General features: G+C 45.9%; 2 protein-coding genes across 12 annotated transcripts in view; both read left to right on the top strand.

Moving 5' to 3' along the window:
• MARCHF2 (membrane associated ring-CH-type finger 2) overlaps nucleotides 1-6,756 on the top strand; it is a 16,059-nt gene extending 9,303 nt beyond the window's left edge. The window contains exons 3-4 of one of the 2 annotated variants that reach the window (XM_019667694.1): nucleotides 1,158-1,353; nucleotides 6,160-6,756. In XM_019667694.1, the coding sequence (XP_019523239.1) occupies nucleotides 1,158-1,353; nucleotides 6,160-6,318 (355 nt within the window). In that variant the 3' untranslated portion in view covers nucleotides 6,319-6,756. Of the gene's footprint in view, nucleotides 1-1,157; nucleotides 1,354-2,139; nucleotides 2,716-6,159 lie in introns of those variants that run through there. The other variant, XM_019667693.1, reaches the window with a different exon arrangement.
• A 2,981-nt stretch (nucleotides 6,757-9,737) lies between these two features.
• HNRNPM (heterogeneous nuclear ribonucleoprotein M) overlaps nucleotides 9,738-24,926 on the top strand; it is a 43,758-nt gene continuing 28,569 nt past the window's right edge. For 4 of the 10 annotated variants that reach the window (XM_019667640.1, XM_019667643.1, XM_019667641.1 and 1 more), the window contains exons 1-2: nucleotides 9,843-9,992; nucleotides 17,333-17,502. In XM_019667640.1, the coding sequence (XP_019523185.1) occupies nucleotides 9,880-9,992; nucleotides 17,333-17,502 (283 nt within the window). In that variant the 5' untranslated portion in view covers nucleotides 9,843-9,879. Of the gene's footprint in view, nucleotides 9,993-17,332; nucleotides 17,503-24,926 lie in introns of those variants that run through there. The other 6 variants (XM_019667647.1, XM_019667644.1, XM_019667639.1 and 3 more) reach the window with 6 other exon arrangements.

Raw genomic sequence — 24,926 nt, 5'->3', positions numbered from 1 at the left:
GTGGTGGTTGGGATCAGGGTATGGGGTAAGAGTGCAGCTGCGCATGCCCTTTGACCTTTGGGTAAAGCAGCAGCCTGTACAGGACTGGCAACAGAAAGCAGACACAAGGGGTCAGCTCAGCTCTTTGGTTTCAAAGCAGCCAAGCCCTGCCCCCCAACAGGAGCTGCTGAGAAAAGAATGGAAAACAGTTTCCAAGGGGAAACTGGTGTTTTCTGAAAACTGCTCTCCTGCTCCGCCTCCATGTGTTCCTGCAGTCCCACAGCAGAAATGTCTGGAAAACAATGACTCATGTACTAGACAGCCCTTGGGCCCACCAAGGCCATGCCCCCGGCCTCCTGAGCTGCCCTGGGAAGGACCGGCATCCTCAGAGATCTTGCTGGGGATGAGACTTCCCGAAGGGGCTCTCTGTGATGCTTGTTATGTGTGTTCTCTGAGCCTCACAGGGCAGAAGAGCAGGGGAGCTCTTCTCCGTGAACACACAGGTTTCTCAGGTAGCATGGCCTTCAGGTGTGGCTAGATCCAGTGTCTCCGATTAATATCCTTAAGAATCTGCCTTTCGCTGTCTCTTAGCCCTGCTTTCCTGTTTTTGGCGTCACTCACAGACTCCATGTGGAGACCAGGCTGCTGCCACCAGCTCCAGACTTACATCAGCTGTGCTGCCTGTGGTTCTGGAGTTTACGAGAGAGAAAAAAAAAAAAAAGTATTTCAGGAATTAACTCCCTGTGGCTCTGATTGCATCACAGATGATCTGAGTTGGTCCCTGTGCTCAGAGGTGTGTGGTGTTCTGATTGGTCAGGCCTAAGGTCATCAGGGGTATCATCAGCTCTTCCCTAGTCTTTGAAGACCAAGAGTTAACAGTGGGGTGGTTGCCCAGGATAATCAAGGTGGTATTGCAGGAAAAGTACAAGTGGGCACTGGGCAGATAGGTACAAAAGATGCTTGCCCTGGGCCTAAAAAGGTGCTGTAGGAACCCTGGGAAGAGTCTAGGAAGGCTCCCCAAAGGAAAGGACGTTTGGAACTGGGTGTTGAAGGATGACTAGGAGTTTGCCAAGTGACAGCATAGGGGCAACGCTGAGCTTGCAATCCAGTGGGTAATGAAGCAGGCGTAGTAAGCAGGAAGACTGATTGTTGCTCATATGTCCCATCTCTGTGTCTAGTGATGGTCCCTTCTGCCGGATCTGCCATGAGGGAGCGAATGGGGAGAGCTTGCTGTCTCCATGTGGCTGCACTGGCACACTGGGTGCTGTGCACAAGAGCTGTCTGGAGAGGTGGCTTTCCTCGTCTAACACCAGCTACTGCGAGCTGTGCCACACGGAGTTTGCAGTGGAGAAGCGGCCCCGGCCCCTCACAGAGGTACGCTTGGAGCCTGAGGTTGGAGTGGGCAGAGGGGAGAAAGGCAGACATGGGCCCGGAGGGGGGAACTGCGCTGGAGGATCCTGTTGGACTGGGGAAACAGCTTCTGTATAGGGTGGACGTCTCTCTACCCTTCAGTCCGGGGTAGATTCCGCTGATGGGGGTGGGGAACCAGGCCTGAAGTTCCAGACCTGACAGGCCCTGTATCACTGATTTGGTCATTTCATGTGACCCCTGAAGCTGAGACCTGAAGAATGAAAAGGAGCCAGCAATGCCAAGAACCCAGGGAAAGGCAGTCCTGGCAGAGGACACAGCAAGTGCAAAGGCCCTGAGGCCAGGAAGAGCTTGGTGTTCTTGACAAAGCCCAAGTGGCTGGAGTGGAGCAAGTTAAAGCAGGAGGAGAGTGGCCTGTAAGAAGGGGGTAGCAGCCACATTGGGCTTTGTGGGCTGTGCCCGGGAGCTTAGACTTTAGGCTGAGTTCAATGGGCCAGGGTTGAGACAGGGCATTCCCAGACGTGGTAGCTACCTCCCTGCTCCCCAGAGCCCTGTTGGCAGCTTGGATGCCCGCTAGGCTCCTCCCTACCCAGCTTGGTAGGGGGTGCCTGAGAGCTGCAGGGTGATGTTACTGGGCTCCTGGAAAGGCCCCTGGCCCAGCTGGGAGCTGGGCTCTTAGAGAACAGTGGGAGGTAGAGCTGACTGCTGCCTATACCCCACTTCTCCCTCATGCTCCAGTGCATGGGCTTCCTCCTCACTGTACTTTGTCCAGTTCACATACTCCCTACTCAGGGCCTTTGCACCTGCTGTTCCTGCTGCCTGGAGCGCCATCGCCCCCATTCTTCATGTGGCTCCTTCTGCCCCTCCAGTTCTCCTCAGTGTCACCTCCTCAGTAAGGCCTTCCCCTCTCTGACCACCTGCCCCAGTTCACACCTCACCCCACTAGCATGGGAGCTCTTGGAGGGCAGGGACCCCTTCTGTCCCATTCACCAGAATTTCGTGAGTGAAGCCCATTTCTCTTGCCCAGTCATCTGTGGCAGGCAGTGTAGCACAGCAGTCAAGGGCAAACAACCCCTGGGGCAAGACTTCCTGGCTTCTAGTCCTGGCTTTGTGGGCAACTAGCTGTGTGAGTTTGCACAAATGAGTCAGCCCCTCTGTACCCCTCAGCTTCCCCATTTGTAAAATGGGACAAAAATGCCCAACAGGGCCTGGCTCATCGTAGGTTCAATAAGTATTTGAAGGAAGGAAAGGAAGGAGGGAGGTGCCAAGTAGGAGGAGGGAGGTGCCAGGTAGGAGGCTGGTCCTGCAGGGGTCAGGGACCGTAAGGGAGGGGCAGGCTCTGGAGGTCCCATATCCCATCCCCAGGTGGGAGCTAGCGAGAGAGGGGTGTTTGTAGCTCCTCTCAGCAGCTCCCACTCCCNTAACACAACAGAATTTAACTGAAGTCAATGAGCTGATCTATATATTAAATAAAAGCAGGGGCAGGAGGGGAAAGGAGTATTAAGGCAATTCTCCCACTTCAGGCTTTTTGCATGTGCTTGAACTCTTTGCCTAGGATTTCATCCCCTCCTTTTCTTCTAGTTAACCTCTACTCACATCTTGTCAGTTCAATTGATTCATCTTCAAGGACATATTTTTGGGCTTTCCAAATTATTCTATGATATGCTTCCCTCACTTGCTGCAATTTTTCACCTTTGTAATTAATAATTAACAACATAATTGGTTGTTTTATGTCTGTCTTACTCCTTAGATTGAGGTTCATGAGGGTAGCAATATTTTTCTTACTGAACATTGTGTCCCCAGAGTCTAGCACAGTGCCTAGGTCATAATAGGCCCTCTTATTGATATTTGTACTACATCTTGTGAATGAATCTATTGCATGAATGAATGATTAATAAATGATGTTGGCTTTTGGCTCTTCCACTGCCTCCTAACCTCTCTAGGCTTCTGTTTCCTCTCTGTAAAATGTGACCATATGGTGCCTCTCTCTCCCAAGATTGATGAAAAACGCAAGGGAAGTGATGAACACTCAAATCCCTCTGACAGGTGTCAAATTCTGTAACGGTTTTATTAACAAGCTCTGGTCGTCGGCAGGTGGCGCTAGTAGCCTCCTACCCCGTGCCCGGATGGGGCGGAGCCAGGACTGGGGGGGGAGGAACCAGGACGCGGCAGGGGCGGAGTCAGCAGCTGCGGCGCCGCTGGGCCTGTACCGCCCAGGACGTTCCCGTCGCCTCCGGCCCCGCCTCCCGGGGCGGGACGTGAACGGCTATTGGCCAGTGAGGGAGACAGGCGGTCGCAATTGGCCCTCGGCTCCGTCTGCTCGGCGGGCGGTGTCCGGACGCAGGTGCCAGCAGGAGCGGAGCGAGCAGCGCTGACTGGACCGGCCGGGCCGGGACCGGGACCCGGGCCGGGGCGAACGGAGGGGCCTGAGCGGCCTCCCGGCCCGGCCGCGGATCAGGTAGGCACGGGCGGCCGGGTGGGGCCGGGGTCGCCGCTCCGTCGGCTGATCCCGGGTTCGAGGCCCGAGCGTGGCCCCTGGCGGGACGACTGGGCTCGGACCCTTGGCCTCAACCTTCCCTGGGACGAGAGGATCGCAGTTCCAGTCTCAAGGGCGGCAGGAAGTCTACGAGTCATGTTTTCCCATCTGTGAAACCGGGTCATCCCAGCGCCAACCTAATGGGGCTGTTGGGAGGATTCTGGAGGTGGCAGATGAGTAGTGTCAGACACACAGTAGGCGGTCAATAAGTGGCCAGTGTCCTTTCCCAACCTCCTTCTTAAAGGGGCTCTGCCTGGAAAATAGTAAATATTATAGTGAGCCAGGCACCGTGTAGAAAGGACTTGCTTAGCTGAGTGCCTGGCTGTTGGTGGGTGCTCAAAACAGGTTAACCAGAATTTATGTCATTAGCTCATTTAATCCTCTAGGGACCATAACAGGTGCAAGTACTAGAAATGTTTGTTATACAGATGAGGAAATGGAGGCTCAGAGAGGTCAGGTTTTGGCCCAGGGCCACAAAGCAAATAAGAGCAGAGCTGGGATTAGAACCTGGCTTCCAATACAAAGCCATGGAAGTACTGAAGGGCACACTGGAGCCCCTCTGGTTAGTGAACAGGCATGAATGCATTTCACAGGCTCCACATTTATCCTTAAAAAAAATAACGGTGAGCATTTATTGAGCACTAACTGTGCCAGGCACTGACTGTGCCTTGTCTCATTAAACCCGCTCAACAGCTCTGTAAGTGGATGGCGACAATTATAATAAAAGGTAATATTTATTGACTTCTTAATATTTACGGAATTTTGAGCCGAGTGCCATTAAGACTCCCATTTTACAGATGAGAAAACCGAGGCCAGACAATGAAGCCGCTGGCCCGAGATCATACTGCGGGGGATTAGGGCCCTCAGACTTCTCTTCTGTTTCCTGCCTTCAGAAAAAGAAGGCTGGGCAGGTGTGGAAAGGCTGTGGTCCCCCAGTGCCCTCCAACAGGCCTAGACAAGGATGAACTTCACTGGAGAAATTGAGCCTGGGAGCTCCTTCTCGGGAAGCCCCTCAGCAAACACAGTCAACTTATTTGACAGAAGAGAAGGATGAGGCCCAGAGAAGTAAAGTGACTTGTCCCAGGACACACAGCATCAATGACAGAGTCAGGACTTAAAAGAACCTAGGTCTCTCGAGTTCCAGACCCACTCACTGGACTAAATTAAAATTCTAGCACTGTTCCTTCTTAGCTGTGTGATCTTGGGCAAATAGCTGCCCCTCTCTGATCCTCAGTCTCAAATNTTTTTTTGCTGTTATGAACAGAGCTTTGGGTACCACCCATGTGCAACTGTTTCTTGGAACTTGCTTAGTGAAGGAGTATGAACCATTAATATTTATTTACAAATAATTTTTTATAGACTTTGTTAGAACAGTTTAAGGTTCACAGCAAAATTGAGCAGAAAGTACAGAGAGTTCCCATATATTTTCCCCACACACAGGCACAGCCTCCCACACTGTCAGCATGGCACCAGAGTGGTACATTTCTTATAGTTGATGAACCTACATTGACATGTACATTATTATCATCCGAAGTCCATAGATTATATTAGGGGTCACTCTTGGTGTTGGACGTGCTATGGGTTTAGACAAATGTATCATGACATGTACCCACCATTAAAGTAGCATACAGAATAGTTTTACTGCCCTAGAAAGCCCCTGTGACCCACCTATTCATTCCTCCCTCCCCCAGCCCCTGGTACCCACTGATCCTTTTACTGTCTCCATAGTTTTGCCTTTTCCAGAATGTCATAGAGTTGGAATCATAGTTTGTAGCCTTTTCAGATTGACTTTTTTTACTTAGTACCATGCATTTAAGGTTCTTCCATGTCTTTTCATGGGAGCTAGTGGGAGAGGGGTGTTTGTAGCTCTTCTCAGCAGCTCATTTATTTTTAGCAATGAATAATGTTCCATTGTCTGTATGTCCTAAGTTTATTTATTCACCTACTAAAGACGTCTTGGTGGCTTCCAAGTTTTGGCAATTATATGATCCACTGACATTTAATCCCTTCCAAGAGACTATACCACTTCACTCCCACCCTCTGAGAGACCCCCTCACCTTTGCAGGGTCCTGAACACTGGTGAGCATTTTCCCAGGAGAGTGAATGGGTGTGTGTGCACAGTCTGTATGAAAATGCCCAGAGGCTGACTCTACTTCTGGAAGCGAGAGCCCCGGCCCTGGTGCGGCCGAAGGCCGGAGCCTCAGGGACCCAGTTTTCCTCTCTTGGGGGTGGACGCTCCCAGCTGGCCTTCTCACCCGTCCCTGCACTGCCCACAGGTCTCCTTCCGCTATCATTGCCAGCTATACACTGAGTGGAGGAGGACCAACCAGAAAGTGCGCCTGAAGATCCGGGATGTGGATGGCTCCGAGGCCACCCAGCACTCCCCGCTGGCAGCTGGACTCCTGAAGAAGGTGGCAGAGGAGACACCTGTGTAAAGGCCCAGCTGGCAGGGCCAGAGGCAGCTGGTGATGCCCTGGTGTTTGGAAGGACGGAAACTGCCCGACTATTCCTACAGGGCCAGAATGCTTCTTAGGCCAAGAGCTGCCAAGCGGAGCCGATTCTGTGATCCTGTATGAAGATGTCTTCAGATTGTTTTGCACACTATTGTACACAAAGAGGACAGATGGATGTGGTCCTGAGCTTCAGACGGAGCAGGCACTCTGATCTCATTCTGAGGTCTACTTGGCCCCTTGTGGGCCAGCAGCCCTAGCCATAGGTGAGTCGAGGGTGCCCATGGGGTGGGGGTCCCGCAAGCTTCTTGCGCTTCTCTGCACCTGGCAGGCTTGCTTTCCTGGCACCCTTGACTTTATAAAGTTGCACCGTGTTTCACAAACCCACCCTGAATGAATAAAAGGAGCCCTTGCTGGATAAAATGGACTTGTCAATTACATTTTGGAACCGAGGCTTCAAAGTGAGGGACCTGGGACCAAGGGGAGTCAGGGACCACACAGAGGTTTAAAAAAACGCAACGGGCTGGTTTGAGGGATCTGTTGTGAAACACAGCAGGTCAGGCCTGAGTTTTCAAGTGAAGAGTAGGTAGCAAAGTTATATAATAAACTTTTTAAAATGTATGTAAGAACAGTTGCCACTTACTTTGCATCTACTGTGGGCCAGATGCCATTCTGGGCCCTTTACACTCAGTAATAATTGATGTGCACACTTATCAAGGGTCACCCTGGATGGGGCTCAGTTTGGAGCCTTCACAGGCTTCCTCCGACTTTCACTGTCATCCTCGGTGGGAGGAATGGCTGTTACCTCCACTTCACAGATGAGAAGACTGAGGCCCAGAGCCGGGAAGCCTCTGTCTAAGGCCCCACAGCTTTAGGAAATGGAGTTGGGACTGACCACAGGTCTGCGTGGCCCTAGTGCTGAGCTTTGTGCTTCCCCTTCTGGGAGGACTCAGGAAAGGAGAATGGTCATGCTAATAACAGCACCCACTTTTTGAGCATGTTCTGAGCCTTTGACATTTGAGAGCTCTCTGCATCGGGCCACATTTAATACCAAGAGCAGCTCTGAAAACTGGGTTCTGGGGTTCTCATTAATTCCCTTGGCAAATGAGCAAACGAGGCTCAGAGCAGTGGGGTCGCTTGCCCAAGGTCACACATCCCTGATGGGCCTAGCACAGTGTCTGGCACATTCTATTGTTTTCTGCATGAATTCCTGTCTGGTCTGTGGCTCACCCACAGAGGAAGAAAAACCCTTTTACCTCAGACTAGAAGGGCAAGGGGAGGCCAGCTTAGCTGCGGAGAGGTGGGAACAGCAGAGATTGGCCTAGGGGTTGGAACCTGCATGGCCCATCGAGGGAGCAGCAAGACAGACAACAGTGCTGGGGCAGTGTGATTGAGAGACAGCGGGGTAGGAGAGAGGCAGTTAGACAAGCAGGTCTTTGTAGGCATCTGGTGGTCTGCAGAAACACAGGGTTACACCCTTCTCACCTCTGCAGCTGCTCACTCTTTACCAAGGCCTGGCACCTACCTTTCTCAGTCCATGTTTGGAGCGCGGTGCCCCTGGAGATGATGCAGAAAAGCCCCTGGATAAGCCATCATGAAAAGAGAAAGCTGTTTCCTTTCCAGGTCTCTTCTAATTCTGTACTTGAAATTATGTCCAGGAAAAAGTTGTAGGTTGGTGCTAAAGCTGTCTTTAATGACCTCTAATCCTAGCAAAGAGAGGAAGTCTTAGGCTCAGAGCCTTTGGCAGCATGCACGACTGAATTTATAGTTTAACAGCATCACCCTCTTATTTATGTTTTACAATAAGCTATTTATAGCAAGTTTTCAACATGGGCTGTGATATAAAGCACAATTTTAAAACATATGCTTTATGGAAAGGGAAAAAAAAGTGTGTCAAAGGCAAGTGTGAAGTAAATAATAGTTCCGAAGATAGCAAAACCCAGGAATCTGGGCAGTATTGGGTCAAGTCTCCAGCCTGCAGGCGACCAGCCTGGAAGACAGTTTGTCTCCTCAGCCAGGGCTGGGCTTATCTGAAATCTCCAGTCACACCCACTGTGGGGGAAAGGATCAGAGAGGTGGCTTCTTGTCCCTGGTGCTTTGCAGTGAGACTCTTCTCCCTGATTCTGACAGACTGCTGTGGTCTCTTCCACCATCTCTGAACACTGCTGTGCAAAGAAATTCAGAGGTTTATGAGGCTTCTTTTGTCCCAGGGACCCCTTCAGTGTAGGAGACATCTAAGGGGGAGTGGGGGAAGGTAAACAGATTCCAGCGGGACCATGGCAGAAGAGTTGGTGTGCACAGTGGATTTTAGTAAAGAAGAAATTTCAGGAAGAGGCATGGGAGGAGGAGGGACTTAAAGATGGGACAGAGAAGGGAATTTTGAGAGACAGGTAGTTTGGGATGTATTTGGGAATGGAAGTGGAAAGAGAGGGTGGGGCATAGCCTCCTGTCTCTTGGGCTACCTGATGAATTTATTCTGTAAGTCAGAATCACTAGGCAGAATTAAGCAGCTGGCAGGGTGTGGCAGGTGAGGTAGTTCTCCAGGGCCTAGTGGAATGTAGTCATTCTGTGAGAGAGGTGGAAAAACCAAAACAAAAACATTTCCCTTTGTGAGCCTAGAGAGTTTGGTGGCAACTTCTGCAAGATTCAGTGAAGCATTTTGAAGTCCCAGAGACACCAGAGAGATGGGCTGCTGGTGAAGAAAGCCTGAAGCCTCTGAACACACCCCTAGGCTCTGACCTCTTCTCTGGGCTTTGCCTGTAAAAGCCCTGAAAACCAGTTTGGGGACAGGGACAAGCCCTCAGGGCAGAGGGACCCAGGGTCAGGCAGGAGGAAGCCCCAGGTATGGTTAATGGGATCTGCTGGCCTGAAGTTCATTTCTCCCATCACATTTGGCTTCTGGCATGTTCATTCACTCAATAAACGATGAGTACATACTAAGTCCTCAACTATGCGTTTTGGCTGTTGGTTGATGGGTTTAGTGAGAAAGACTTCGGCCATGGGCTCTACACCCAAGAGCTCCCAGCATAGTGGAGAGACAGGCTGGACAGTGCCCAGATATTCTTGGTGCAGGATGATACTTGCTTAGAGACAGCATTTTGCACACCAGTCTTACAGTTTGGCCCATCGGTATTCTGCCCTTGCCTGGCTAACACCTTTATATTGTAGTAAACACAACTTTCACTGCCCCTCTGCTCCAGTTGATTACAGAAAGCTGGAAGTGACTAGGTCCAGGTAGGGGTGGGGGATGGGGAAACGATTCCTGCTTCCAGACCCCGAGAGCGGGTGGAGTATACAGTAGGCGCCTAACTGAAGTTTGTTGCAGAAATGAGTAACAATCGCGGGTCCGCGCATGCGCGAGGCAGCGGGGGGTGGTGGTGGGGGGGAGAAATGGCCCTGAGCAGGGGCGTGGCCCGGGGCGGGAGTGGAAGAGGCGGGAGCCGGCCGCGACGCGCGCAGGCGTTACTGGTCGCTCTAGGTCACGTGAGCGCGCAGGCGCAGTGCCGCGCAGCCCGCTGCCTCACACAAAGCCCAGACGCGGAGAAAATGGCGGCAGGGGTCGAAGCGGCGGCCGAGGTGGCGGCGACGGAGCCCAAAATGGAGGGGGAGAGCGGTGCGCCGAGCGCGCCGAGCGGCAACGGGGCTCCGGGCCCAAAAGGGTGAGTAATCCACGGCTCTTTGTCCTGGGTCGGGCACTTTCGCGGCGGTTGGCGGTGGCTCCGTTAAGTCTGTTGGTCGCCTCCCCCCAGCGCGGCCTCGGCCCCGGCCCAGGCCTTCCCCGCGGGGCCTGCCGCGGGTGGGGGCGGACAAGACGTGAGGAGTGAAGCCTGGTGGTCTCGGGAGCGCTTCAAGGATTGCTCCTTTCTCCCAGGTCTACGGATTCTATTCTTCTGGCCCCTGAAGGCTGGGGCCGACGCCGAGGCCTCGGGTCTAGCCTCTGCGCGCTGGGATGATGGCGCGGGCGAGTCCCGGAGCTGGCGAGTCCCAGTGTCTGCGGCCCGCTCTCTTGTCGGGTGACCTTGGGCGCGCGGTTTCACATCTCCCAACTTCTCCAATGCTCGAAGTCTCAGTTTCCCAACCCCTAAAGTGGGGGAAGGGGAGTGCGCGCGCACGGCTTGGCGCGTGGTCGGGTCCCTGGAAACTGTAGTGGAGGCGGATAGGTAGAGGTAGGGACCAGGAGGCGGTCTCTGGGGGCCTCCTTCCCCCCACCCCCCAGGCGCGCGCCTCCCCCCTCTCTCGCTCTGCGAGAAGTGCCTGGGTCGGGACCGCCCCTCGTCCCACGCTCTGGCCCTGGCTCAAGTCACTTGCTGCGTCCCTCATTTCCTCCCCAGGTGCGCAGTAGTTATTTGTTAGAGAGATCGGGCCTGCTACTCCTTGATCGCCCTTAGAAACAGTAGGGAAAAAAGAAAACATCCTCTTTCATGTTATAGGGGAAGATTTTGCATCATTCAGCTGGCCACCCACTTCCAAATTCCGTCACCTTTCGAGTCCTGCCTGAGGCTCTGTCTTGGATCCTTCGTTTTAAAAATTTGCTTAAAGCATTTGTGTACCTGTGAAACCTCATTCTGATTACAGTCACCTGAAAAACATTTTGGCTCCGACCAGCAGGAGAGGGGAAGGCTGGGCACACATTTGATTTCCCACAAGTTTTTTAAAATTGTGGTAACATAATATAAAATTTACAATTTTAACGATTTTCACCACTATCCATGTCCAGAACTTTTTCACACCCCAAATAAACTGTAGCCATTAACCAGTGACTTTTCATTTTCCCCCTCTCCCCAGGTCCTTGTTACCCTCAGTTATACATTGTCTCATGAATTTGCCTTCCCACAAACTTTTAATGTGTGTAACTACAGTTTGTGGGGATTAAAAGTGAATGTAGTTAAAGCTGTGTTAATGAGCATTCACTAAATACTAGCTATGTTGTTAAACTTTACTTGGGTGGGGAGGAACAAAATACCATGGTTACTGGTCCTCAAGAATCAAGAGAAAGGCATTCTGGAAATATTCCCAACACTTTACTATTGAAAACTCTGGAGGGATGTGTTCAGTTTAGACTTTTTACATCATCTAGGGGAGCCTAGTTGGACTTCTGAGGGCCATATTTGGAGGCCTTTACAATACATTTATTTTTTCTTTCAAAGTAATTATCACAGGCTGGAGCTACTAGAACTGTGGTAGGTGAGAAGTTGAATTAGTTATGGATTATGTAGCATTTGGGATACTTCAGCAAATTTTCCACTGTTCATTTTCTTCAGTCATTTTGTGACTGATTTATTTGACAAACATAGCATGTGGACTATTAAAAATTTATATTTACTATAGATTACCAGGGTGGTAATGTTAGTGTTAACTCTGTTTTACAACGGAGAAAAAAAAATTTTTTTTTTAACAGTTGAGAAAACTTGGGTTAAGGTAATTTGACCCAAAGAGCCTAGGGACGGCCATCTTGACTCCAAGGCCCTTGCTGCTTCCACAACACTACCCTGGTAACCTCTCACTAAACACAGTCATTTGAACTGTGATTATTTAAACCAGGTTCTCTGTGCTTTGCAGTGATTTGAGATTTGCATGTGCACACTGTATTTTAAAAAGTGATTGTTATACTTGATAAAAAGAATTTTTGAGGCACATTAGATTGTGAGCTCAGGATTAGAATAGGGGGCTCTGGATTGTTCAAATGCATGCTGTCAGCTCTTTGCTTTCACTTTGCTCTTTGATTTTACTCATGGTTAAGCAAAGAGATATAATGGTCTGCAAAGAGTGGGCTGCTTGTTTCTTTTCAGGGTCCGCAGGTGGGTTCTCCCGTTACCATGTTTTGCAGTCATAGAGTTGGTTGAAAGCCGAATTGCTCCTTCCGTAGTCTATAATGAGTATAATGCCTAGGCTTCCTCAGCCATTGCCCTGATGAGCTCTTTTTAAAGCCTAATCAGTATATGCAGTGGTAGAAGGCTAGGAGTGAATCAGGCCACCTCCCTACTACCCTCGAGAAAATTACTGGTAGGAAAATATATCACTGCCAGTCACTGTGTGCTAAGTCTCTGCTTTAAACCTGTAAGTGTGGATAGTAACCTTTTATAGGTGAAGGAACTGAGGCCAAGCAAAGAGATGGTGGTGACTGTGGGGTTTAGGCTTTGATATGGGACCCTACCTTAGTCACCTTAAATGTTGCGCTTAACATTTACCGAGCTGCTTTTTTGTTAGGCTGTTTGTTGATCATCCCTGTGAGCTACCATGGACACAGGTTATGCTGGTTTTGCTGGTAGAGAACCAGAGAGGAACAGCTTGAGTCACAGGGCTAGTTAAGTGGTGGACCTGGAGCTGGAATAGTCCACATCTTAAATGCATTAGAGGAGTTCAGGATTGAAAGGATTTCTGTGAAGAATCATTTTACATAAGGGATGGTTCTCAAAGGGATTGGGGGCAGGGTTGGAGAATCTTGACCCTCAGGAAATGTGTTCAAGATTTCAGGGGATTGGGGTTGCCATTTCAAACTACACTCTTGATTGGAAAATCTCTGAAAGTAATGAGACATGGGAATGCCACGGAGGTTTAAGAGCGTAGGGATTCAGTTTTATACAGTGAATGTAGAGGTTCTTTGTGGAGTAGGCACTCTTTTTTTAAGTTGTGATCTTTATGTACAGTATAATTCTAGTGTGTTAGAACAGTGACATGATAAATTATCAATTTTCAAAGAATAAAGTCAGTGAAACAATTCCAAAGCCATATTAAATATCTTATTTTAGTGACTTGGAAGATACTTTAAGATATTTTAGGTTTGTCTTTATTGATGTATTATGAAATAGGTTGCTAGAACGTCGGAAAAAGTTTGGGTTATATTAGTTCTATTTAGAACTTAAGGTGGATGATTGGGTGCCAGAATCAGATGGAATCAGAATCATTGGCAATTGGGAATTGAAAGCAGTTATCAAGGAGAGTTTTGATTGGTAAGACATTTAGCTGGCCTAGGTAGATCACTTGCTGTGGCTTCACAATAAGTTTCTTTGAGAGATTACAAATTTGTTATTTTATAGTTAAAAGTCAAGTTAACTGGGTTTGAAATTAACAAACGTGAAGAAACATTAAAAAAGTTGTATAATTGGCACAATAAACTGCACATATTGGAAACTTACAATTTGGTAAATATCGGTATGTGAAATACTCACTGAATCAAGATAATAAGTATATATCGATAATCTCCAGAAGCTTTTTTTCACCTCTTTGTGATCCTTTGAGTCTCCCCTTTCCTCACCCCTAGGGATTCTAGGGTCTGCTTTCTATCAGTATGCATCAGTGTGTTTTGGAGACATTTTTGCTTTTCACCTTCAAGACTGAGGAATGAGGTTGCTGCTGGCATCTTTTGGGTAGAGGTCAGAGATGCTGCTAAACATCCTACAGTGCACAAAGCAGCCCCCAATAACAGGATTATCTGGCCCAAGATGTCAGTAGTGCTGAGGTTGAGAAACCCTGCTACAGATTAATTTGCCGGATTAGATTTTTTTTCAAATACAGCATTTTATATGATGGAATCATACCATGTATACCCCTTTTTTTTTTGTATGGTTTCTTTGAGTATAATTAATTTGAGATTTATCCATGTTGTGTATAGTTTATTATTTTTTGTTGAGTAGGATTTCAGTGTATGGATATACTACAATTTGTTTACTCATTTAACTGTTAGTGGACGTTTAGATTTCCTGTTTTGAGGTATTACAAATAATGTTGCTATGAATGTTCAGGTACAAGTTTTTGTATTGATATATGCTTTATTTTCTCTTGGGTAAGTAGCTGTGGATGATTTGGTCATGTTGGTCATGATAGGTGTGTGTTTAACATGTTTTAATGTCTACAATATTCTAAATTTGGGATATTTATCAATGTTGCCAAATTATAATCCGCCTATAAAAAATGTACTTCTAAAAGGCTTTTAGAGTTAAGTGCTAACATGCATTTTAGGACTACTTACCTAATTTTATCCTGAAGATGGGGAGAAAATTGGATTGGACATTTTAAAAATAGACTTTTCAGGACACCACTCTTATTAAACTGTCACATCATCTATACTTGAATATCTGTCTTGTGTGAGATTTCTTTAAGGGTGGTCCTCTCCATTTCTTTCAAGAATAGAGTTTATGGTGGTCATTAGATTTAAGAAAAGGTCAGTTTTTAAGAAGCTGGAAGTGACAAAGAGATAGTTCTAACATCTTTTACTTATGAGGAATCTTCTCAGCGAGGATTTGGCGCTGTGTTCACACCTTGGGAATAATCCATATGAGCTGCTTTCTCAGTGGAGCCATGTGATATGGATTAACTCCAAACCAAATACCAGCTTCTGTGGTTAAATTGGGATGTTTATTCTTAGCCATAAGAATACTGCAGAATACGGCCTAGATACTTTGTTACCTGCTTTGACTGTAATTAGTTATTTGTACATTTTGTAACTAATAGGTGAGCTGACAGCAGTCTGAAAACACAGACTGGAACTGTTACTGTGTCATGGACCCTGTGTCAGAATGTTTTTTAAATGTAAATCTTGGAATATTTGGGTTTCAAAAGAAACCAGTTATATTAAAATTAATTTCTTATCTACAGACCCTGTGTAGGTCTATGAAATGTAGATTATATCTACAGTTTAGGAATTTTTACTAACACTTGCCAAGAGTAAGCAGTTGGTAAATACGCTGTGTCTGGAGACCTGGGTGCCGGACTTTCATGTGGAGTAGACACTGGGCCTGTCACTGAGATCTGTTTGTAAGTGTGCAGCCAACATGAGGGAGGGTCTTGTGAACCTGGGTAGACAGTAAAGAATTCTAGGAACCTGAGGACTCAAGCGGCCATACTTCCCACATCTGCCAGCTTACGTGAAGGAAGTCTATTGCATGTTGGTATATAGTTAAGATCCTGGAGGAAGCTGCTTTCCTTACTTAGTTTTGCCTAGGATGGGTTACCACTTGGCGCCCTTGTATATGGATACAAAGGACTAGTAAAAAGAAACAAACTAAAAACTTAGGGGACTACAAAGTTGCTAACTTTACAATTTTTCCAAGTACTTCCGTTAAGATAAAGTCCTCTAGCTACCATCCAGTGTTTGAACACTACTCCCCCATACAAGGAAGACTCTCCTAGAATAAATATCAGCCCTTCAATTAACTAAAGATAGTTTTGTAAATCATCGATACTGTAGTCTTGCCTGCCCCTACCTCTGCCTTTTGCATCATGGATCACAAAGCCTCTGCTAGAATTTGCTGTTTGGGAGTCTCAGGATTCTCACTGGTGGAAAGAGCAAGGGCTCAGGAAGCAGAAAGTGCACGACTTGATGCCCTGTGAGTGGGAACTTCCTGTAGCTCCCCGTTGTTCCTGGTTGGCACTTACAGGTGTCTGCCTGTGGTCAAAGGGGGCTGAACTTGACCAGGCAGCTTGGGGAACAGCCTCATTTGGGCAACGCATGGGTGTGCTGCCTGCCCTGTTGTCCCTGGGCTATTGCTTGGGCTTCCAGCCTGATGTCTGGTCCTGTGCTTTGGAAATCTGCATTTCTTATGACGCTTTTTTTCAATGTCCCACTCTAAGCCAGATTTGTATGTATAGAGCTTAGAAATGAAATGTTACTACATGGAGGCACCTAACACACCAAGGTAAAAAGTATCACAGGAAAGACCAAGCCAAAAAAGTACCACCCTTCTTTGCTGAAGGCGGATTGTTTGCAAGCTGTCTTTTACCTACCAGGGTTGCTCAGACTTGGGGTTTTCCTAGCTTAACGGAGTAGGGAAGTGTAGAGAATGGTTTCTTTCCCTTAAATTTTTTTTAAAAGCTGTAAAATATACCGTATTTCCCCATGTATAAGATGCACTTTGTAGAAAAATTTGGAGTCTAAAAACTGGGTGCATTTTATACAGTGGTTGTAGTTTTTTACTTGCATTTCTTGCTTTTTTCGCGCTTGTTTTTTTTGCGCTCATACAACCACTGTATAAGACACACCCAGTTTTTAGACCCCAAATTTTTCTACAAAGTGTGTCTTATGCATGGGGAAATACGGCATTTAAGAGTTTGTTATTTTAACCAGTTTAAGTGTATAATTTAGTGCATTAAGTACAATGTTGTACCTTATACCACTTACACTGTCCATTTCCAGAGCTTTTTTTTAATCATCTCAAACAGAAACTTTGTACCCACTAAATAATAACTCCCCATCCCCCCAGCCCCTGGTAACCTCTATTGTTTCTCTCTGGCTTATTTCACTTAGCATAGTGTTTTCAAAGTTCATCTGTTGTGCATGTATCAGCACTTCATTCCTTTCTGTGGCTGAATAATAAATACTCTTGTATGTACCACATTTTGTTTATTCCATTCATCTGTTGCGGGAAACGGGTTGTTTCTGCCTTTTGGCTATTACCAGTAAATGCTCCGTTGTACAGTACCTGAGTCCTTGCTTTCAGTTCTTTGGGGGTATATCCTAAGAGTGTAATTGCTAGGTCGCGTGGTAATTATGTTTTAACTTTTTGAGTAACTGCTAAACTTTTCTATAACAGCTGCACCATTTTACATTCCCACTTAAAACAATTTTTTTAAAACACAACAAAAGGCACTTTTGTTTGTGAAGCTAAAATTGGTTGGGCCTATGTGCACCACCTCATTTCTGTTCCATGAAATCTTGTAAATCTTTTGCTGTTTCTGTTTTGGAATTAAAGCACCTCAGGGAATGAGCCCTCAGTCCCAGTTCTTGTTACAGCCCCATAGGAATGTGTGAAGGCCTAGGAGAGCACACTCTTCTTGGGAATGGTTTCTTGATAGGTGGGTTTAAGGAATGCACTACTGCAACTTGCTACTCTATGGAACACTTGAGATTGAATGTCTCATCAAAATCAATATTAGTCTTGTGTTATATATAATTTTGTGTGGAATTGTAAACCTGGAAAATCAAATACTGTCTTTTATATTGTACTAATATATGGATCCCTCCCCCCCCCCTTTTTTTTTTTTTTACTTCTTTTGAATTCAGTGAAGGAGAACGACCTACTCAGAATGAGAAGAGGAAGGAGAAAAACATAAAAAGAGGAGGCAATCGCTTTGAGCCATATGCCAATCCAACCAAAAGATACAGAGCCTTCATTACAAACATACCTTTTGATGTGAAATGGCAGTCACTTAAAGACCTGGTTAAAGAAAAAGGTAATGAATGGTACAGGTGGTTGATTAGGGTAAGAAGGTTGGTGTGTCATCTTTTCTGTGGCTAATTCCTTGGTTATTTTTTATCATTGGAAGCTGTTCTGGGTAGAGCATGTGTTCTGTCCCGGCTTGAAAGTTAAGGCGCCCTCTCCCCCCCCCCCTTTTTTTTGTGTGATCATGCACCTGTGTGTCAAACAGGGTGGTTTGTATGGTCCTTGGCCTACAAATGATTTTACTGGCTTAATATGGTTAATAGGACTTCATTTACTTACGCTTGAGGGGAGCCTCTTTGTGTTCAGGAAATTTTCCGAATTTTTCATATTAGGTGGGAGAGGTTTTTCCTTTTCTCTCGTTTGTTTTGTGTTTTTTTTTTGTTTTGTTTTTTTAAGCATTTTAATTCTGGCGGCAAGGTAGTTTGTTTAAATTTTGTGGATGTTTTCCTGGGGTCAAAATTTGGTAGCTGGTACTTGTGCTACTCAGATTCTAAATTATAAAACATTAGCTTGTGTTTAACTGTTAGGCTTTTCCCCCCTTGGGTAAAAACACTTAGATTGGCAATTGCAGAGCTCAGAATAAGGCATCTGCTGTGTACTGCGGTGCTTTCTGGCACACGTTAGTCACAGTCCAGGTGTCCAAATTCTGGGCTAGAGCAGGGGAAGCAACTGAAGCTCTGCTGCCACCAGGAGGTCTGAGGAGGTTGGTTGCCCCCCTGGTCTCTGCCTGTCACTCCTGTGCACACCAGGTGTGTCTTCTTCCACACTCGTGTTCTGCTTCTGTCTTCCTTTCTTCCCTGATTCTTGGCCCTGCTGGTGGCACTCAGGGCTAAAGAGGTTGCTCAGCCCTGGTTTAGACAAAACTGTTGATAGAGAACAATTTGTCTACATGCCTTGAGGTCTCCCCTCACCCCCCACTCCCAAGGGAAACCTAGACTCAAATTACCCTCAAATGGAGTTTTTTTGAAGGACTGAAAGGTATTGGTTTTCTGGAGCATTCATACTGAAAAGAGATTTGAGCTTGATTTGTCAAATGATTAACATTTCAGTGACAGACAGAGGTGCCACTTGGATATAGGCCATTTTAGTATGTGTACTGGTGCTCCCAGCATTGGGTTTTGAAAATACGAATGGCCCACTGCCATCATTGTCCCATCACTTGATTCGACTATGACATGCCAGAAGCACTAGGCACTGTGAACCTTTCTGTACAGTTATGTATTGCTCCCATGTAGTATTTCTCCAGATAACACGGATGGAAAAACGTTTTGGTGTGAGATTTGTTTTCCTGCCTTGATCAGCCAAATCGTTCCTGCCAATGCTCTTAGGGCAAGAGTGAAGTTTCTTCTTTTTGTCTGAAGGGCGTGTCATGTGGCATCCCAGATGCAGTGTTCTTGGTTTTTGGGACTGCTGCTTCAATACAAGCTTAGAATTTCTGTACAGTACAGCTGGGTCTCATTTGAATTAGTTTTTGGAATAACCCCCAAATTCGTGTTCTCGTGATTTGGTTGAACCATGAATGGATACTTCCATTGATAATAAGGTATAGTAGTTCCAAGAACCAGGAATGTGGCTTTGAAAATGCAATGTTAGAATTTTGTAAGAGATTGCAGGCCAAATTATTTTTTCATTTTTAGGAGTGTGTGAACCAGTTTTGGGACATGATGGATAAAGTAGGTGATTTTTCACTGCTTTACCATTCAGTAATTCAGTTTTGGAAGCCTTAAAGCTGGTAGCAGCAGCAGCCATGACGTTTCTGGATGTAGAAGCAGTTCACCTCAATTTCCTATTTTGCACTGTATTAATCGTGGAGCCAGCCTGGTGGTTTATTTGGATACTTCCAAACTGGTTCTCATATTCCCCTGGCATACTGCTATGAATGCCCTGGCTCAGCCCTTTCAGTGTATTTTTGGTGGTGTAATTTAGAATTACAGGTGTGCAGTAAATCAGTTATTTTTAACAAACCTTAAAATGTTCTTGTTTAGAGCTCCCCTGTACAGGTTAAATTAACTACTTTCTGTTTAAATTATTAGCCGTATTGGGTAAAGGGATTTATAAGAGAAAGGTAGTCTTTGGATATGGTATAATGCTTGTATTGACTATGTAAAGTCTAAAGAAAATTACTGTTTACATACATATTACTTCTTAAGAAATGTTCTTATTCTTTTCATTATTAGGTTTTCAAAATATATTTTTATTTATGCCTTGGTATACTGAGAATAGGTTTTAAATGGTTATTTGAAATCTGCTTGAAATTGAAATATTTACTTGAAACCTGTTGCAATAGGTTTTTGAAGACTTGTTATTGCGCAGGGAAAAAAGTTGCAGATAGCAGCATCTATGCCCTAAAAACATGAATCTCGATAATCTCTAGAGTGGACAAAGCAAAGATTTGGGCTGTCACAATCTAGCCTCTTTTATCTCTGCATTTTAAGAGTCAATCCCTGATGAAATCGTTCTGTTTCAGAAAATTCGTGGAGCTAGAATTAGTTGTCCTCAATTTAAAGATCTGAAAATGTTGTTATTGCAACACTGTCATCTCTCAGAATTAAAGTAGTAGCTTTCAGATGGCATGACAGGCTAATAATTAATCTTGCCTGAGATTGCCTTACGTACCACTCCCTAATTCCGAATCTTTTCCCCCTTCTTGGACATCAAGTGTATATTGTGTATATTTATATACGTTGTCTTTTTTTCCTTTTTTCTTTTTTTAAGATTTTATTGGGGAAGGGAAACAGCCAAGTTGTTGTCCTTCAGTCTTAGTTGTGGAGGGCACACCTCGCTCAGGTCCAAGTCCAGTCGCCATCCGGCCGCCTGTGGGCAGCTCATGGCTGCTCAGCTCAAGGTGCCGTTTTCAATCTTAGTTGCGGGTGGGCATAGTCCACCAGCCCATGTGGGAGTCGAACCGGCAACCTGTTAGGAGCATGTGCTCTCACCACTGGAGCCATCCTGCCACCTGTTGGCAGCTCAGCTCACTGGCCCAAGTGGGAATCGAACCGGCGACCCTTTTGCTCAGAGCTCACGCTCTTAACCAGCTGAGTCACTGGGCTGGCCCTAGTCTTTGTCTTTAATTTTTGTGTTCAACAGCATTCTGGGAGATCCTAGTAATAATCTATATGTTACGTGAATTGGTCGCTTTTCCAAACCTGGCCTTTTCCTGTAAATGGAATCACAAAGCTTGTTTGGTGCCAAGCTTTTTGGTGGCACTTGCCAAAATCAGCATTGCTGATTTCAAAAAGAGAAACAGTGTATTGAGAGATTTGCTGTATTCTGAGGCAGGCTGCTTTTCTGCTCATCTCCCACCCTGTCAGGGACATGGATTAATTAACAGTTTTCACAGCCCTTACAATTCAATGCCCTGGTTCCCTGAGCTTTCCCCTTCCTGCTCTCAATGTCCTGATGGGACAAGGGAAAGGTTTCTGTTGTACTTCCTGTTGATTGTGGTTATTATTATTTTTTAAGATTTTATTGGAGAATTGGGGGAGGGAACAGACAAGTTGCTGTCCTTTTGTTCTTCAGTCTAGTTGTGGAGGACGTCGCTTCATTGGCCCATGTTGGTATTATCATTGCGCTCTTCCCGGGTGAGGCAGATTGGTCTCCAGACTTGGCCGTTCACGGTGGCTCTTGGCAGCTCACGCTGGCTGCCGGCCACACACTAGCTTATGGCAGCCTACTGCAGCAGGGGCTGCAGCCTATGCCATCGCCGGCGACTCACGGCAACTCAGCTCTAGGTCAAGCTCTTGTTCACCATCTTAGCTGTAGAGGGCATTGTCACTGGCCCTCATGTGGGATCCGAACCAGGGCCCTGCTGCTCAGAGCTCGCGTCCCAATCCATCTCTTAACCAACGTGCCACTCAGCCAGCCCAACTGTGCTTATTTTTTAACGAGGTATTATATGGAACAAATAGCTGCTCTGAACACCCAATTGTTGCTGGATTGAAAAAAATTGAGAGCCAGAGTAATATGAAATTGGGAGATTGCCAAACCAGATTTGGAAGTGACTTAACAGCCTAACAGCCACCTAATTTTTGTCAATGAACATCTTAAAGACTTTGTTCATAAGGACTAGGTGAAAAAGTAAGTGAGCAAAGGGTGATTTGGAACATTTTGCACTTAGTATTGTGCTACACTATTGGGAAGTCCTGTGTGGGTGAAGAAAGCTCTGCGTGGGGCTGCGGGGGCTTCTTATTTCTGGCCTAACCAGGGAGCAGGCTGGCAGCATGGAGGTGGGGCAGCTGCGGCCCAGGCAGCACTGAGCTACACCGGCAGTGGGTAAACAGCATAGTTTGAGGAAGAAAGGAAGGTCAGTGCTGGAGTGCTCTCAATGCCAAGTTTAGCAGTAGTCAGTTTAACTTGTGTAAACAAAGATTTCTTTAAGCACTTAATCCTTCTGTTTTTATTTAATGCATCAATCTAAATAAATTTTAAATTCCAGCTGACAAAAATCGAGTCCCTGAGGGCACGTGTAATCATAGAAAGTCCCTGGTAGCTCTGGGAGATGATAATGTTGATTGTGGGTCTGTGGAGCACAACCATTTTCAATTTCAGAAAAACCCCACCCAGATTTTCCTTTTGTTGGAAATTTAGCCTGCATTTTGGAAAGGCCTGTTATACTAAACGTTCATATCTGTGGGTACTTAGGTTGAACCCCAACAGTACAGCCTGCCTGGCTTACTTGGTGGTCTTTGGTCTAGTTAGTTAGATGGTGCTCTTCTGCTGTTGCCATGGAGTCAGGAGCAAGAGTGGGCTCAGTCGTTTTCTAACTTGTCCATAAATGAAGTAGTTGCTGTGTAGATTACCATATTTTGCTGTGTAATGTGCTCCCATGTATAATGTGCGCCCATGTTTTTGGCCCCAACTTGCAGGGGAAAAAAACTTTCGTTTTAATTTTTTAATTCAAATTTTTATGTTTACTTTTAGGTACTTGTTTTTTGTATTATAAAGGAATTTTAGCGTTCAGTTTTTAACATATTATGGTACGAGAAATTTTATGTAACAATTACAAAACACAAGAACAGATACAAGGTACAAGAAATTTTTTCGTGTTGCAAGTTCATCAGAAGTTCAACAAAACGATCCCATTCCAGGGTATTTTGGATACGGATATCGTTATTGATTTCTAGAGTTACACTTTTAATTCAAAAGCATTAACTCATAAGAATTAAAAACATTTATATAGCTATGAAATTAGTACTACCCATATATAACGTGCACCCTTATTTTCCCCTCACAAATTTGGGCAAAAAAGGGCGCATTATTACACTGCAAAATACAGTGATTATTTTGCCAGGTTTCAAGTTGCCTACATATTAAAGAAACAAGCCTTTCCAAATTCAAGTATACATTTATTCTATGCACCCCTCCATTAAAGTGAAAATATTTGGTAATGTGTCCTTTGGAGCCCCCGCCTGTAAAATTATAGGCCTTTTCACGTATAAATTCTCTTCAGTGAAGCTTTGGCCTCTGTACTCCCTCTATTTTTTTGTCCATTTCAGACTCAGGCAGTAAATGAGAACACAGAAACAAATACTCTTTGTGGTAAAAATATGTCAGAAGTTAAATCAGGGTAGCTCCAATGACTACCTAAATTCTTCTTCTTGGGTTGCTCATCTTATCCTCATGCTATGTTTTATTCTTCAGGCAAGATACGTGTGTGTGTATGTATGTATATATATATATATATATATATATATATTTATTATTATTATTTTTTAAAGATTTTTATTGGGGAATTGGGGGAAGGGGAACAGACAAGTTCCTGTCCCATTGTTCTTCAGTCTAGTTGTGGAGGACGTTGCTTCACTGGCCCAAGTTTGGCACCATTTTTGGGCTCTTCCTGGGCAAGGCAGATCAGTCGCTGGCTTCTGGATAGCCGCTCACGGCGGCTGCAGCCTACGCCGTGGCCAGCGACTCACGGCAGCCCAGCTCCAGGTTGAGCTTTTGTTCAGCATTTTAGCTGTAGAGGGCAATGTCACTGGCCCTCACATGTGGGATCCGAACCGGGGCCCTCTGGCATACCAAGCCAGCTCTTAACCAATGTGCCACTCGGCCGGCCCTTAAGGCAATATTTTTAATAACCCACCTAAATGTTGCTTAAAAATGATTTCTTGTTGCATTTTTTAAAAAGGTAGGTGATAACATTTGGCATTAGATTTTTCAGAGTTTTAGTTTTTTTTCATGTAGATTTTTTTTTTTTTTTTTTAGCTGAGCCATCTTGCCACATGTTGGCAGCTCAGCAGCAGCTCAGCTCGGGCCGGGAATCATACTGGCAACCCGGTTGCCCAGCGCTCGCACTCTTGAGCAAGCTCTTAACCAACTGAGCCACTTGGCCGGCCCTCATGTAGATATTTTGATGTTTAGCAGGAATAGAATTTGTCTCAGTAGCCTCATCTCTGGAGTCCATCCATATTCAAAAGGGAAGAGTAGCAGCAGTAATTTTCATTAATACCTGTGAATTCATTTCTGTGACACTGTTGCTACTGCCAATTTGTGAATTCAGCCTCTCAGTCCTAACTGATCTGCTCAGGTTGATTGGCTCTTTTAAACTTCGTTTCATTGGTGACCAGACTGCATAGTTGGCAGATTTTGCCTTCAAAGTTTTGTTGATAGTTGTACTGACTCTACTAAACAGATCTTGCTTTATTTAATATTTAGAACTAAAAAAGAAGTGGTCTTTTAAAGGCTTTATCATTAGCTTCCTTGCGGGGGAAGTATGAATTAGCTACTGGTGCAGATCTGTGACTCTTGATTTGCTTACACCTGTGAATTGCTTCAGTCTCGGGTCTCAGGGTTCAGATGGGAATGTTGTGAATATATGAGGAGCATGGCTATTATTGATGACCCTTGGGAATAGCACTGCTCATGCTAGAGCCACAGTGATCGCCTTCACCTATGGCTAAACTAAGGATGGAGGATTACTTTAATGTAGTTTTTTGTTTTTAAAACTACCATTTTGGGGGAAAAAGAGGGAATGTTTTAAGGAAATTTTTAGTGCAAAGGATTGAAGTTTGGTGTGTACCATCACTAGAATGTTAAGTGTGGAAGTCCTAATTTCTTTAAAAAAAAATTTTTTTTAAGCTTTTATTGGTGAATTGGGGGGAGGGTAACAGCGTTGGGGAATCGGGGAAGGGGAACAGACAGGTAGACAAATTGCTGTTTTGTTCTTCAGTCTAGCTGTGGAGGATGTCGCTTCACTGGCCCATGTTGGTATGATCATTGTGCTCTTCCCGGGTGAGGCAATCGGTCGCCGGTCATTGGTCGGCTGCTCACAGCGGCTCCCGGTAGCTCACACCGGCTACCAGCCGCTCACGTAGCTCACTCACGGCAGCCCACTGCAGCAGGGGCTGCAGTCTACGCCCTTGCCGACGACTCACAGCAGCCCAGCTCCAGGTCGAGCTGTTGTTCATCATCTTAGCTGTAGAGGGCAAGAGTCAC

This window comes from Hipposideros armiger, unplaced genomic scaffold (assembly GCF_001890085.2).
Source record: "Hipposideros armiger isolate ML-2016 unplaced genomic scaffold, ASM189008v1 scaffold_502, whole genome shotgun sequence".
NCBI classification, from domain to species: domain Eukaryota; kingdom Metazoa; phylum Chordata; class Mammalia; order Chiroptera; family Hipposideridae; genus Hipposideros; species Hipposideros armiger.
The sequence above is the reverse complement of the archived record's forward strand: the minus strand, read 5'-3'. Positions and strand labels throughout refer to the sequence as shown.